This window comes from Phaseolus vulgaris, chromosome 5 (assembly GCF_000499845.2).
Source record: "Phaseolus vulgaris cultivar G19833 chromosome 5, P. vulgaris v2.0, whole genome shotgun sequence".
Lineage (NCBI taxonomy): Eukaryota > Viridiplantae > Streptophyta > Magnoliopsida > Fabales > Fabaceae > Phaseolus > Phaseolus vulgaris.
The window spans coordinates 5,328,676-5,345,890 of NC_023755.2; the positions used below are offsets into that span (position 1 = coordinate 5,328,676).

General features: G+C 31.5%; 1 protein-coding gene across 1 annotated transcript; it reads left to right on the forward strand.

Annotated features, from left to right (window-relative positions):
• Positions 1–1,214: 1,214 nt before the first annotated feature.
• LOC137834969 (protein ACCELERATED CELL DEATH 6-like) lies at positions 1,215–16,568 on the forward strand. Its single transcript, XM_068643246.1, has 8 exons — positions 1,215–1,339; positions 1,451–2,206; positions 3,177–3,215; positions 4,517–4,636; positions 12,595–12,681; positions 13,597–14,138; positions 14,470–15,091; positions 16,335–16,568. The coding sequence occupies exons 2-8, from the start codon at positions 1,519–1,521 to the stop codon at positions 16,388–16,390; spliced, it is 2,154 nt and encodes a 717-aa protein (XP_068499347.1). The 5' UTR covers positions 1,215–1,339; positions 1,451–1,518; the 3' UTR covers positions 16,391–16,568.
• The last annotated feature ends 647 nt before the right edge of the window (positions 16,569–17,215 follow it).

The window sequence follows — 17,215 nt, forward strand, 5'->3', positions numbered from 1 at the left end:
TCTTCTCTCCTAGCAGACCAACCCAAGAACTTTGATCCTACATACACTCCACATTCTTTCTGCTCCAAAACATTTGATAATATTTTTCAAATTACAAACCGAAGAAATGAACTCCCCCAACCAACAAAACATAAACCAGAATCCTCCCGCATCCAACAACCTACAAGAAAAAAAGCAAACCATGGTCTTTTCTATAACAAGCTAGAAAATATTATTTCATAAAGCATAGCGGTAGAATAACACTCAATTACATTTTATAATATATCACATACATTCTAAAGGTTCCAAGCACCAATCTGAATAAGAAAAATCAATTACATGTTCCTTTGAAATCATCCATGACCAAACCTTCATTTGTGCAACCGCGAAAACTTCCATGTGATTGACTCTATCATTTTTAAATCTCCCTAATTATATCACATACAACCATTTCTATGTTTCCAAATCTCCCTAATTATTGTTATCCAAATACTTCTCCAAATTATATTGCTTGTAGCATTCAAGAATGATTAATTGTCGACACTCCCAACCAATAATAACACATCTCTCCCATATAATTCAAACAATTTTACAATTAAAAAATAAATGATTTATAAATTTTTCTTCCAGACCACATAAAACACATAGATTATTTAATAAAACAACACCATCGTCTAGACAAATTATCTTTTGGTGTTAATATCTTTTGTACACTCTCCAAAAGTTATTTGTGCAGATGGGATAAACTTTATTTTCCAAACATGTTCGAAGATTAAACTAATTTATTTTGGTTCAATTTGATTTATATATTAATAAAAAATTTAATCAAATTTCTCAATTTAAAAGCTCTAACAAAATCTATTTTAATTAAAATTTTCAATTTTAAAGATGTACCGATGTAATTTTTTAAAACTATCTATGAAAATATCTTTAACTGACAGGTGGCACCTATATATAACATTGACGACAATTGGCTTGACAGGTCAGTTTGTGACCTAGCTAATTGCGAGACAGCTAATGGTTATTCATGTTTCATAAATATGTACTTCTCTCATAAAGAAGAGGAAAATTATACTTTCACCCCTATATTCTACTTCCACTCTACGATCTATGCTTTAATAATATAATAAATTAATATTTTAATTATATTTATTTTATTTTTTAATTTAAAATATTATTATATTATCATAAGAAGGTTCGAAGTATGTGTTTTTTAGTATTTGCACTATCAAAGCAAAGTTTTCCTTTTTTTTTAACGGTATAACATCCCTCTTCTATAAAAGCTGTTTGTGTATGTTAGATTAGAATCACTGCTAAAACCTTTGAGCTTCGAAGTCCAGTGGAATCTGAAGAGTTGAAGGTAAGTTGAGTGAAGTTGAGAATTTTGTGTGTTGTGTATATTATGATTTATTTATTTTAATTATTCTATAAAATGGATAGATTGATATGTGTGTAGTTTATGTATTTTTAGACACAGAAAAAAAGTAGGTGGAAGCAGAGTTGAAAGGCCAGGAACATATATTGATACTGTTAAAGAAAATGAGCATGGTGGATTTTCCCCGTGGAGAGGAGACGAGTATGAACCATGATGACTTGGAAAATAACCATGTAGGAGTACAGCCTTCAAGGAATGTGGTTGAAGAAAACAGAATTGAAAGTGATGAAGTTAAGGCACATCATCCGTGTTTGTTGCCAAAGAGAACATACGATTCAATAAAAGAAAAAGAGGATGAATCTTGGAGAGAAATAATAGATGATCAGACTCTAAAGCAAAAGAGCCCTGGGGGAAACACGGTGCTGCATGTAGCAGCTCTCTATGGAAATAATAACTGTGTGGTAAGAATAGTTGAAATTGGTGGAGCAGAGCTTTTGACAGCAAAAAATATAAATGGTGACACCCCACTGCATGTTGCTGCAAGAGCTGGCCACATCTCTACTCTTCGCAAGTTGTTGACTGCAGTTCTCCGTAATCCAAATTCAGAACAAGCCAAAGAGGCAATCCTAGTAACCAACAACCAAGGAAATACTTTGTTTCATGAAGCCTTCTTGAATGGTCACAAAAATGTAATGCAGATTCAATATTCTTCACCACCACACTTCAGGAAATGGGTTGTGGAAACTGCGTTTACTATTACAAACAATAAAGACAAATCAGTTTTGCAGTTAGCATTTGAGAAAAACTACGAGGACATTGTTGACCAAGTGTTGTTCCCCAGTATTAGCGAAGGTACATGTTGCCACAAGCTTTAAACTTCTTCCTATTATTTTTGGGCTTTATTTTTCCTTAAGTTCGCAATCATTTGGTTGGGAATAAAGAACATATATTAATCATAAGTCAACATAACATCTACCACTACTTTGGAATTCCATTTCTGCTAGCTTTTTTTTTTGTTATTATCCTTCCTAAATTAAGAAATTTGGTAAATTTATTAATAAATAAAACATATATTAGTAAAATTTAAAAAAATGATTATTTATGAAACTTAACTGAATAGTTAATTACAGAGTAATAATAAGTTAGGCCTTTTCAATTTTGAAATTAATATTTTATTTCGAAATTGTATTTTTAAATTAAAATTTCTCAAATGTCCAACCCTTTTATTCTTCTCTCTCCATCCAATTAATACACAAATGTCTTTAAAGCATCTCAAAAAAATGTTCAGGGGAGTTTTTTTAAGATGTAAAAAATTGAAATGTTAATTATTTTTTTAATAACTTTAATTGATACGACATTTTAACGGATGGCATAAATTTCAATGTGAATTTTACATATATAATTTATAATTTTTTTATAAATTGAAAAAATTACTTAGTAAATATTTCCAATTCTCTATATTTTATAAGTATTTTTTTTTAAATTTTAAACAAATATATATATTAATTATTTACATTAAAATAATATTTTTACTCACATCTATCTCATTGTGAGAAAACTAAAAATCATAATTGCTACTTCATAATTTTGCAGTTCTCATATCAATTATAGTTTGTCAGCATCTTACAGTTTTATATGATAATAATGATAATATGTTCGGTTAAAAAAAAATAGTTGATATAATAACATTTTCAGGTAAAGAAAAATCGTCTAAACTTATATTGATATTTATTATGTCCTATCTATATATTACTTTTTAAAATATCTTATTGAGTTACAGTATCCTTCCGCTCTCATTCTAATTCTGATTTTGGTTATGAAGATGAAGATGAAGATGAAGATGAATATGAAGATGTATATGGTGAGGTCAATTAGGTTAGAACTCTGAAAATAATTACTGTTTTTAAACGGTATTTCAAATTTGTCCACTGGAGTACATGCATTTATTTATAGACAAATTTTCTTATAAGTTCTTTTTGAAAAACTAATTTAAAATTAATTAATAACAGGTTAGGAGTTTTTCTTTTATTATTATTTAATGTACTTCATTTTCTTAAAAATTTATAATCAATGTTCACGAGAATGAAACTACAAATAACACTACATTACAAGGTATTAAATAATAACTAAATTTAAAGATAAAAAATATTAATCACTATATTAAATAAATTAAATACTAAAATATTATTTATAGTGGTTTCTATGATTAATAAATCTTTTTATTTAAATTAATTACTTAAGTTTTAATGATTAATATTTTAAATTTTAAATAATTTAAAATATAAAATATAAAATAGTAAGCAGTTACAATTTTTGTTTTAAAAATTATTTTATAATTTTTTTATTAATAATATAAACTACTTTAAATACGGTAGTTTTTTAATTTATAAAATAATTTCTAATTTAATTAAATAGTAATTAATTATTTTGACCTCTAAATTTATTTTTATTTAATATTTTTTTTCGAGAAATGAAGATATAAATAATATTTACACCTGGAATCTTATAGTTTTCAATAGTTATCTGCAATCATAATTGCGGTTATTGCTATTCTTCAATTGATGCACTGACAATGAAGATTGACATAATTGCAACATATTTTTCTCCTTCTTCATAATAACTTATCCTCCTATTTTATATATAACTTATCCTCTTACTTTATATATAATTTACATAGATGCCATAGTTGTTTTCATTATTTTGTTGTGGAGATATTTTTAGACTTGTCTCATGAGAATTGTACAAAGATAATTTTATTTTTGGTCTTTATATCTTAGACTAAATAACATATAGTCACTAATAATGTAAAAATTAAGTTATGAAAATTGTATCTAAGCATAAAGTGTTATGTATAGTAAGTTTTTCATCGTTATAATACTTAAGTTAATTATGATAAGATGATTTTTTTAATTGGTTGTTAGTGTAAAAGCTTTTACACTCTTGAAATGTTAATTGGCATTGGAATCATAAACACCCCTTATCTTTTGTTAATACAACTTCAGTGCTCATTAAAGTGGTGGGATTCATTTTTGACCTTACTATCATTTTTAGTTTATCTTTTGGAAAGATGTTTGAGTATATGAAAATATGCATTTTTATATTTTATCCGAGGGTTAGATCCTGTTTATTTATTTGCTTTCTACTGATAAAAAAAAACTTCAGTACTACAATCAGCACTCAATTCGGATATTAAAATGACAAGAAGGAGAAACATGCGGAGGTTCATACCAAGCGACCGAGCTCGATCATCACTTATTATGACAATCTTTAAAAAAAATAAAGGTAATTTTTATTCTATAATTGTAAATTTTCTCTTATCATTTACTAATAAATTTATTAACAGGATACTAGATCTGCACACTATCTCTCCATTTTCTTTCTGTGTAGATGGAGTAATCAAATTTTAATAAAGTTTAAATATTCATAGGGATGATTTTGAATTATTTAATAATTTTTAATTAGGTCTTACAGTTTTTTAATTAGATGATTCAACTTGTTTTGTCTATTAATTGAACATTTTGTTAACCGTTGTTATGATTACTTTTCATTGAGAATTAATAACAAGTTCAAAACGATGACCTTAAAAAGTGAGAATTCTCGCTAAATATACGCTAAAATGTCAATATCATATTTATAGATTATTTAGATATTTATAGTTAGTTTTCTATAATGAAAATTACACATAAATACTTTTTTTTATCAGCAAAAAACAAATTAATAAATAAGAGATATTTTAAGGATACCTAAACCCTTATACAAAAATTCTATATGAGGTACAAAACTTCTAACCTCCATACAACCACTCAAGACCTAAAAACAAACACATTATAATCAAGTTAACTATCTCCTAGCACTATTGACAGACTTCATGCAAATTAAAGGCTCGACGCACCAGCCTGAAAACGAAAAACATATCCCACGCACTTTACACACAACCCACGACCAGGCCTTCATCTGAGTCAGAGTGAAGATTTATAAGTGATCTATCTTGCCACCTCTAAAAATCCTCTTGTTCATATGGAACTACGACTCACCTACAATTGCTATCAACACACCACCCCATATCTGATTAACACTATCCTTTACCCCGCTCATCCTGAAGCTTTTGAATTTTTTCTTTAGCTCCCTATGATCTGTCCCTGCCAACCCCTTCCACTCATAGCATTTAGACCACACAAGCCAGGCAATTCTACATGTACAAAAAAGATGGGACGTGGTTTCCCTTCCTCCCCGCATAAACAACATGTAATGGAAGTCATATTTAACCCCCTTCTAACTAGGTTTGCTTTAGACACTACTTTGTCTTCCAGAACCCTCCATGCTGTGAAATGTGAAGATGGTGGTGCGTTCATCCTCCAAAAACCCCATACAGCTCCCTCTCAGCCCCATGAACATCTTTTAGAGTATTGTATGCAGATTTGAACGTGAACACTGCTAACTCTTTGTCTTTCCAAGCCCAAGAATCCTCCTTATCAAATATTACCCTTTGTTCCTCCAAAATTTGCAACAACTGCTGTTCTTGATTCCACTCTCATTCAAACAGATTTCTTCTCCATTCGATCTTCCAAATCCACTATGAATTTTGTGACCACTCCCCCGCATGCCAAATAGTTGAATCCTTGGTGGAGCAGATAGTGAAGGGTCTCGGAAAGGCATCCTTGAGGTTTGTATTGCATACCCATCTATCCTCCCATAACCTTATCTCCCTCCCATTCCCAATCTCCCGTGAAAAAGTATCTTCAGAATTATCTTTCCACTCGTCAAGTGACTAGACCTCCTTTAGATCCCTCCACCAAGGTGAATTCATGTGAGTTGATTTTAGATTGATTCATTTAGATGACACTTTAGATTTAAGATTGAGATTGTTAAGCGATTAAGAGTGAAAAGCCTAAGGAAAATTCTCACTGGACATTAACTTAACAAGTGTTAAGTAGATGTGAAGGTTCATTTCCATAAGGCCAAAAGGAAAAACACAATTAAAGGTGAAGATGAATGCCAATATAGGTGCGATATTAAACCAAGGAAAGCTAAGCAAACATAAATGGCCGAATTGAATTCAAAGAGCAAAAACAAGAACAAGACATATTTTGGAATTGAAATTGGAATGGAAATGGAATGGAAAACGATGAGTGAAAGGAAACTTATGAGATGAATTTGAGAAGGTGAAACACGCCACTTGGATTGATGATTTGCTCCAAGATAAGTGTGAATGTTGCCACTTGAGAGCTCTCAATTTCTCATAAGATAAGACAAAGGTTTAGGGAGACAATACTCACACACTCTAACACAATTTGTGTATAGTAACTTTACTCTTAATTCAACTTGTGAATACATGAGATAGGCCTCCCTATTTATAGATTTAGGAGCCTTGGAAAAGAAGAAAAGAGAGTAGAATGGGAAAGGAAGAAGTGGTGCGATTTTAGGTCTTGACTTTGGTCAAAACCGCACCATCCTACGCATTCTAGAAACTAGGGTTTCCTTTCTAACCTAATGGACTTCTTATGGGCCAATTCTTATGTCTTCACCTCCTAATTATGCTATATGAACATACTCTTGCTTATTCTACTATTTGGACCCCTCATGTGAGCCCAACTTATTTACAACATTTTTCTAAATATTAAAAAGACTAGCAGGAAGAACTTTAAGTGCTCTGGTCTTTGTCCAATCCTCCCTCTAGTGAGGTATCTATTTTGAGATACCTCACCAGAGTGGGCTTGGTTTGCACCATGAATCATAATTACTTTTTCTTTGACTCCGGATATCCCTTCAACCTTTGTACTTTGAATCTAGAACCTTTTTCCCACAGACCCGTCTTTTCAAAGCCTAGGCGCCAAATCCACTTTCCCAACAAGGCAATGTTGAAACGCCTTAAGTTTATCATACCGAGCCCTCTCTCTTCTTTTGGCTCACAAACCTTTTTCCACGAAGTCCATGCTATTTTCATGCTTTCTGATCCCCACCCTCACAGAAAGTTCCTCTGCACCCTCATTATTTTCTTCATCACCATAACCAACATTTTATACAGAGACAAGAAAAACAGAGGAAGAGCGGACAACATCGATTTAATCAGGCGAAGTCTACCTGCCCTAGAGATGAACTTACCTTTCCATTTGCTTAACCTTCTTCTCACCTTTTCCACCACCTCTTCCCAGAACTTACTTCTTTTGTGGCATCCTCCTACCGGCAATCCCAAGTATTGAAACAGAGTCTTCATTATCTCGCAATTCAAAATAGCTGCAAACTATTGTACCAACAGAGAACTGAATCCTATCCCTCTGACTTTGCTCTTCTGAAAGTTAACCTTTAGGTCAGAAGCTAATTCAAAGCAGTTTAGAATGACCTTGATAACAAACATACAATGTGCTTCCGCCTTGCAGAAAAACAATGTGTCATCCGCGTACTGAAGCATATTAACTTTTATGAACCTGCCTCCGATCTCCAAGCTTTCTAACAAATCTTTCTTGACCGCCTCCCTTATAACTCCGGCTAAACCTTCAGCCACAATGAGGAAAAGAAATGGAGTTAGGGGATCTCCTTATCTCAACCCCTTCCTTGGTTTGAACACCTTATTAGGACTCCCGTTTATAAGCACTGACACTGAGGAGGAAACAAGACATACTCTTATCCAACCGATCCACTTGGTGCAAAAGCCTAGCCTCTCTAGCATGTAGAAAATAAACTCCCAAACAACAGAGTCATACACCTTCTCGTAGTCAACCTTTAAGAACATGCAACTGCTGCTTCTCCTCTTTACTTCTTCCATCATTTCATTTGCTACTAGAACACTATCGAGAATCCCTCTACCCTCCAGAAACGCGGATTGTCTAGTATCTATGACCTTATGCATCACGTTCTTCATCCTCATAGACATAATTTTTGCCACAATTTTGTATAAACATCCAACCAGGAAAATAGGTCTAAAATCATTCAGGGGTTATGGATTATCGACTTTAGGAATCAAGGAAATAAAAAAGGCATTCATCCCCCTTGGCCATCTTCCTTCATCCTCAAAATTATGAACTGCTCTTATGATGTCCTCCTTAATCTCTTCCCAACAGAACTTGATAAACCCGAAGTAGAAACCATCAGGACCCGGGCTTTTGTCGCTATCACAACTCCACACTGCCCTTTTAATTTCCTCCTCGGATATCCTTCCTACTAACAAGGCATTATCTTCGTCTGCAATTCTGTTGAACCTTGTGTTATCTAGCCTGACTCGTTGACAAACTACTCCATTAAACCTTTCTTCATAGAACTCTCTGACCTTCTCTTTTACCACTCCCTGATATTCGTACCAGTGACCCTTATCTTTCAACCCACACAAGCCATTCCTCATTCTTCTCCAATTAATGACCGAATGAAAGTACTCTTTATTCGAGTCTCCCTGCTTCAACCATCTAAGCTGAGTCTTTTTTTGTAGAATAACTTTCTGACTATGATTATTTCGTTTTAGTTCAGATAAAAGCCACATTCTCTCCTCCCTACCTACCTCATCCAACTCACTTTCATCATCCTTTGCATCAGGCTCTTGTATTCTCCTCTGAAGATCCTCCCCTTGCTGGAAAACATTGCCAAAGACCTCTCTTTTCCAAACTTTTAAATCAGATTTCAACTTCTTCATCTTTTTTTTTTAAAACGAAAATTCCGCTTCCTCGCACTTCATCACTAGCCCACTTATTGCGAACGAAATCCTTGAACCTGTTGTCTTTATGCCATACATCCAAACACTTGAATGGTTTCGGGCCTTAGTCCTTGATGGTTGTATTCAAAACCAAAGCACAGTGATCTGACACTGACCTGTCTACAACCTGATATCTGTTATCCAGCCACTTATCCAACCATTCCTTTGACACTAAGATTCGGTCTATTCTACTCTTAATTAGACCATTTGGATTATACCATGTATACTTTCTTCCCGTCATCGGAATATCAAACAACTCTGTATTTTCAATGAAATCATTAAACCTTCTTATCTCCTTTCAGTGGTTACCTTCCCTACCCGCATTCCTTCTTTATCCTGCTCTCATGATAGAATTAAAATCTCCGACCATTCACCAGGTCTTTGTATTAGTCACCCTTTTCTTTTCTCGAACCTCATCCCACACAACACTTCTAGCAGACAAAGGCCCAAAGTTGCATATATTGACAAACCAGCTACATCGCCCGTGCCTGCCTGCACTTGCCTCACGGTTTCTTCTCCTCCACACATACCGTTCATAAAAATGAGTAATACTTTTCCTTGCTTCTAATTATCCTCGCCGGAGACACCGCAGATGCCGTCATCGTTAGTTTTGCAGCCATCGTCGTCATCATTACCAGGAGACGTGACCTGAGGCAATGCTGCTTGTGGCACCCCCTATCTGTTCATCTTCCTTTTCCTTTGGGCCCAGACTCGAAAAAATGTTAAGAACACACCCTTGACTTGATTGGGCCTCAGTTGGCCCATCTTCAATTAGGTCAAATCCATTCCTCCTCTCACTATCTGTTGCCTCCCCCTTAGTTTCCCTATTATCCTTCTGCACTAACAGACTCCCAACATGCACCTCTCCCTTTCCCTCTTTTCTCATGCAGTCTACGTGTTCCTCCAAAAGGGGAAACCTACATTCACACCTAGAGCTCCTTCCACCATTCGAACTGGAAAGGCACGCGCCTCCGTTCTGGAACGCCGCCTCGTTCAGCAGAAATCTCACGGAGAACTCCTCACCTTGTTGCCCTTCTACACCATTTAGGCCATCGAATTCGGAGCCCTCTGACTCTAAAAGCTCGTCTCCAAACTTATCTTTTGAACCCTCGTTCGACACCCCATTGCTCTCTACCCCCTAATTGCATTGGAAGTAACCAGCACATGTGTACGACAAGAGGGGTTCCTCTTCGAAAATAACTCGGCACGAGGTTTCATTAAACCTCATGTTCTTCACCAAGCGAGGCTCTCCACCCACAGGGATTCTCACTCACAGCCTTGCATATTCAAGTATTTCATGTTCTGACGTTGTGACATCAACCTCTACCAACGACCCTACTTGAGTTGCGACTTGTTCAAAGCATGATCTGTTCCAAAACCTGAGGGGTTTGAACCTCAAAGTTGTCCTCCCACGGTACAACCGATTCAAATATTTCAGCCAACAACTTTTTATTCTCTTTTAGCGATTTTTGAAGAACCTCTTTCGAATCTCCTGGCAATAACACAAAAAGCCCCCCTAGGTACCTCACTTTGATGAAGTTGAACCCTCCATAAAAAAACTCTCATTCACTGTCTGTACCTTCTCTCCATCCACCACCTTTCCAATATAACAGTTCTTCAACCATCTTTTATCTTCCTCCTCAACTCTAATGTGAACCCTATTTTGTTCCTTGCCCCCTTGCACAGACGTTTCGTTTTCCTTCCTCGTGTTTTGGGCATGCATTTGACGGTTCACCCTACCCACCACCTGAGCGTATGTTTGATGAGGTTCCTTTTGTCTAAACCCTAAACCCACCACCTCTTGAAATCTTACCAAGCCAAACCTCTGATATTTGATATTCAATCTGCTTGAAATAAAGATATCCTTAATTCGTCCCCACTTCTAGAAAATCTTCCACATATCCATTTCATTGTGATCGTGAGGGAAGTTAGAGAAGAAAAACTAGCCTTCATCAAATCGTCTTTAGTGAGTGTGTCAATTATTGAATCATTACAAAATATGTTTGGTTTATGAAAAGAAGAAAAGAAATTTTATAAGATTTCTTAAAAATTACTGGACAATGCGCATGTGAATCTGACCTTACATTCTACACACCACACATGAGGGAGTGTGTACATAAATACTTAATTAAAAAAAAAATAAAGTTTAAAGATTCAATTAGAAAAATGTTTTATAGAATAAAAATTCCGTAGCTTAACTGAAATTTATTTTAATTTTAAAAATAATACTTAAATTCTTTCATTTTCAAAATTTTATACTTACACCAAGTGAACAAATTTATTTATTATAAAGAAAATATTCATTATTGAAGTTTCAAAATATGGTGAAAGAAGAGAGAGAAAACTTTGTATGCATGTTATTTTTTTTCCCTTTTAAATATTCATTTTTTTTTTAAATTTCCCTTTTTAATTAGGAAATTTCTTTTAGGAAACTATGAAACGGATGAAATGTAAGATGAAATGTAACTAGTTAACTTATTTTGGCAGTAATATTTATTTAATGGACATTTTTTTTTCATCATTCCTTCTTTATGAAAAGAAAAATCATCTAAACTTGATATAATAACATCTTTATGAAAAGAAAAATCATCTAAACTTATATTTATATTTATTATGTTCTATCTATATATTATTTTTTAAAATATCTTATTAAGTTGATCGTTGTCGATGACCAATATCCTCCCGCTCTACTTTTTCTAGTTATGGAGATGAAGGTTAGAACAATGTGGAAATAATAATTGTCATTTAAATGATAGTTCAAATTTGTCCACATATTTGGGAGTATATGCATTTATAGATAAATTTTCTTATAAGTTCTCTTATTATTCAATATTGTATTTCATTTTCCTATAAATCTACAATCAACTGGTCGGGAGAAGGAGAGTTACAAAAGCAAATCATTAAAAAGAAATCAAGTAAGTTTAGATGTAACAAAATAATTAGATTATTATATTGATTAAATTAAATATTATTTAAAAAATTAAAAAATTTATTGGTATCTAAATTAGTTTTTAATATTAGTAAACTACTTTTAAATTGATATTTAATTAACTACCAACTTTAGAATCTCAATAATTAGTACTTGAAATCTTGGTAACTAATTAAATACTAATTTATAAATTATTTGTTAATAATATAAATTAATTTAAATACGAATAATATTTTTAGCCTTTAAAATAATATTTAATTTAGTAAATATAATAACTAATTATTTTTTATTTTTAAAATTGATCATGATAATAACATATGACTAGGAAAGATATGAATAATATTTACCTTATAGTTTTCAATTGTTATCTCCAATCGTAATTGTGATTATTGCTATTGCAAAGTTTCCCTAAATACGAACTCTTCAATTGATGCATGGACAATGAAGATGGACATAACTGCAACATAGTTTTCCTTCTCCTTCTTCTTCATAATAACATAATCTCCTACTTTATATAGATACCATAGTTGTTTTCATTATTTTGTTTCTAGATATTCGAATGGCAGGAACGACAAACATTTAAAATATTTTTCTTAATTTAATTTTATTCTTTATTGATGAAAACAAAAGAAGAAGAAAGAAGAAACATCCGAAGATTCATACAAGATGACCGAGCTCGATCACCACTCATAATGACAATATTAAACCAGAATAAAGGTAATTTTTGTTATATAATTGCTAATTTTCTCTTATCATTGACTAATCAATTTATTTTGAGGATACTAACTATTGGAGATCTGGACACTATCTCTCCACTATCTTTCTTTGTAGATGGAGTAATGAAATTTTAATAAAGCTTAAATATTAATAGGGATGATTTTGAATTATTTAATAGTTTTTAATTTCATTCTTAGAGTTTTCTAATGAGATGATTCAACATGTTTTGTCTATTAATTGAACATTTTTTTAACCATTGTTATTGTAAACATGTACTTTTGATTGAGAATTAATAACGAGTTCAAAACGATGACCCTTAAAAAGTGAGAATCTTCATTACATATATGCCAAAATGTCAATACCATATTTATAGACTATATATATATATATATATATATATATATATATATTTTTTTTTTTTTTTTTGCAGTTAGTTTTCTATAATTGAAAAGTACACATAAATACTTCATTAAAAAAAATACTAAGTTTAAAGATTCAATTAGAAAAATGTTTTACAGAATAAAATACCATAGCTTAATTGAAATTTATTTTAATTTTAAAAATAATAATTAAATTCTTTCATTTTCAAATTTATTTATTATAAAGAAAATATTCATTACTGAAGTTTCAAAAATATGAAAGAAGAGAGAGAAAATTTTGTATGCTATGTTGCTTTTTTTCTCTTTTAAATATTCAATTTTTTTAAAATTTCCCATTTCAATTAGAGATTTCTTTTAGAAAACTATGAAATGGATGAACTCGGACAAGATGTAATGTAACTAGTTGACTTATTCTCTCAGCAATATTTATTCAATGGATTTTTTTTCATCATTTCTTCTTTCCTTAAATAATTGATGTATTTGCTATTTGTCAACGACATTCTACTTGTAATTGGTTATTTATAAAATATGACAGGTATTCTAGAGAAAATAGTAAATAACAAGAAAGAATGGATTCATGTTAAGGATGAAATAGGAAGAAATGCTCTTCACTATGCAGCATCTAGAGGTTACCTACATGGTGTTGAGTCCTTGCTTCAACATTGTCATACCTGCAATATGGAAAAAGATAACGATGGTTTTTTTCCTCTTCATCTGGCTTCTGCATTTGGACATACAGAAGTGCTAAAAAAATTGCTTAAAAAATGTCCAGATCCTAGAGAAATAGTTGATAACAAAGGTAGAAATATTGTACACATTGCAGCTATAATGGGAGAGTTTAATGTGGTAAAGTACATCTTGCAAGACACAAATGATGCAGTTAAAGATATGATAAATGGCAAGGATTACGATGGAAACACTCCGTTGCATTTGGCTGCCTCACACTCTCGTCCAAAAATTGTGCAAGCCTTGACATGGGACACAAGAGTGGATATTCATTGCCTTAACAACAACAACCAAACAACTCTCGATGTTTTTGAGCAATTTAAACAAGAAAATAATCCGCCCTTCCCCCAGGCAAGTATATATAGAATATTGTGTTTGCTAAACAATTCAAGATTTAAATATGTGGTTTTAGTTTATAGTGAATGCTATGAGAATATATGTTCAATTGAGTTCTTAATTGATCAAAATTCATCTAGGATGATTATGTTGAGGGAAGGATTTTTGTTTTATTTCTCATTAGCCTCACTTTTTCTTTCTTTATTGATTTGTGGTAAATTCCATGCATATAAATTGTCTAAATTGTCCAAAAATTGAGCATCTTCATCAGTGATCTCCTTACACACTTGAACTACTTATTTTTCTATTGGATTATTGAATTTGTAACACAAACTTGTATATGCAGCGACTAACATGGTGCCAACTAAAATCTGCTGGTGTACAAAATGCTATAAGAGGGTCACACTCTATCGAGATCCCCAGTCCTCGTAAACCAGAAGCCAAAAAGACGGATTTTTATAAAGACAGAATCAACACCCTTATGGTGGTTTCAACCCTTATAACTACAGTAGCATTTGCCGCAGGTTTTACTTTGCCTGGTGGAAATAATAGTTCTAGTCCAGGAAAACAAGGCATGGCTGTTATGCTGAATCACATGTGGTTTAAACCATTTGTTTTTTGCATCACAGCATCCATGTATGGTGGCATTAGTGTTACTATTATACTCATATGGGCTCAATTGGGAGATATAACTTTGGCTCTTTTAGCCCTTAATGTGGCAACACCCCTTTTAGGAGTCACTCTCGCAACCCTATCTGTGGCATTCTTGGCTGGTGTACACCTTGTTATAAGCGATCTCAGTTGGCTGGCCACTACTGTTATGATTTTGTGTGTGATCCTCATTTTCCTGCTTTTGTTACTATACACTCTTCTCTGGTTCGCCTCAGATTCAAGCAACATCATAATGCGATACATTTCTTTCTATCCTTTTAAGTTTCTCACATGGTTATTTGAAGATTCAACTGAAGGTAAGTAGTTTCGAAAACACTACTGAAGTTTGTGCATCTTTGTTGATTTGTTTTCTTCTTTATCCTTTCTATACATGAAAATAAACTAATTTTAAAGACCAAAATAATTATTTATTATATTGAATAAATTATAAACCATTTTATAAACTAAAAAAGTGATTGATATTTAAAGTAATTTCTATTATTAATAAAAATTTATAAAGTAGTTTCTAAATTTGTATCTAGCCATTAACGACAAAAGTTTTAGTTACTAATTACTTTATATTGTAAATTAGTCTTTTAAAGACTAATTTAAAATCTAACATGTTAGTAGTTAAAACTTGGAAGTTCATTTAGATACCAATTTACAAACCATTTCATAAATTTTTATTAATAATAGAAACCACTTTAAGTCTTAATAATTTTTTAGTCTCTAAAATAATATTTAATTTAATCAATATAGTGAATAATTATTTTTATTTTTTAAATTTAGTTGTTATTTAATAATTTTTTTATAATGTCTTTGAGATGGAGATTTAACTTCGTTTTCATGTGCATCTTAATTGGAGTTTTGTATCTTATATAATTGCATGCTACTATAATCATCATTTTTATGTGCAAAATCATTTGAATTTATGAGCTCTAAAATCCTTTATCAATGTCTTATAATCAAGTATATCATAATAATGCTCTTTCAAAAGAATTTTATATATACATGCATAATCAGAATAGAAATAAAAAAAATTATTGTGTCTAAACAATAATAAATATTGTCAAATACTTTTTTATCAGCAATAAATTAATAAATATTTAAGTCTTATATGGTGATTATTTACATTTTTTATCAATTAAAAGGATTTTTATGAGGTGTTAGTCCGTATATTCTTATCTTTGTAGTAGGAATGCCAATTCTTTTTGTTATAAAATGTATACTAGTAGCATGCTTATGCTGCAATGCCATGCTTATTTTTTTCTTATAAAATGAGTTTAATTATTTATTGAGTTTCAGAAATGAACTTGAGATTCCTTAACTGGAATTCAAATAGACGAAGTTGTCGATAATGCTACATTATCAATTTCATAAGTTTATAATGAATTGTTACAACAAGGTGCCATGAAATTATGTTGGTGAGATGAAACTTACTCATTATTTTTTTATGAATGATTTGCTTTATGTTTTCAAAAGGAAGAAAATGATTGATTACATTATAGTTATTATAGTTAAATTTTGTTTTTATTAATTACATCTGTTAACTTTTTTCAGATGAGATGAAAGGCCCCTCAATTGATCAGAGAGAAGTATCCATGATCAAGTTATGAGCTATGAGTTTGGTGCATGTTAATTAGCATGTTTGAGTTGTTATTCGACAATATTTATTAAAGGACCTAATAAGACAATCCCTTGTGGTATTTTATCTAAGTTCTTTGATGTTATGGTTTTATGTTTGTAAGGACAACATATTTTGATGGAAACATTGTTGGTCATCTTTATACGTAATTAAGATTCTATATTAGTTTCGTTATGTATGCATTTATTTGAGTAACTTCAGAAGATATATACTTTTCTGAAGAGTGTACCTTCCTTACTTTCGTTCAGTCTGATTGCTACTAGGTGTTGTTTTAGAATTTCCAAAACAAATTGATTTGACACAATTTTTCATTGCTTTCACTGTTACTTGTCTTTGATATGATGGAAAATTTTATTATTTAAAAATTATTTAAGTTTATTGAATTTTTAATCAGTGTTATTTTAAATTATTTTCTTTTAAATATTTTGTTTTAATAAGATAAACTAAATTTTTTGATTTAATTTTCTCATTTGTATAAAGTATTTTAAATTTAAATAATTTAATAATTCAAAAATATCAACATTAATAAAATTTTTTGTAAGTTTCAATTGATGCTATTCTTTTGTCAAAAATTTATTAACATTTTTTCAATTGAATTAACATTTTTTTTGGGTCAATGTTAATTTTTCCGCATCATGATTCATTTAGATAAGTCTTTGGAAGTGTTGCAACCACACCTACGTCTCCTACATCTCCCACCTTCCATCTCCAAAACTGCATTACTCTTTAAATCACCATCAACCATTTTTTGAGTTTACATTTATACAGTAAATGGACATCTTCTATGTTGCATAAG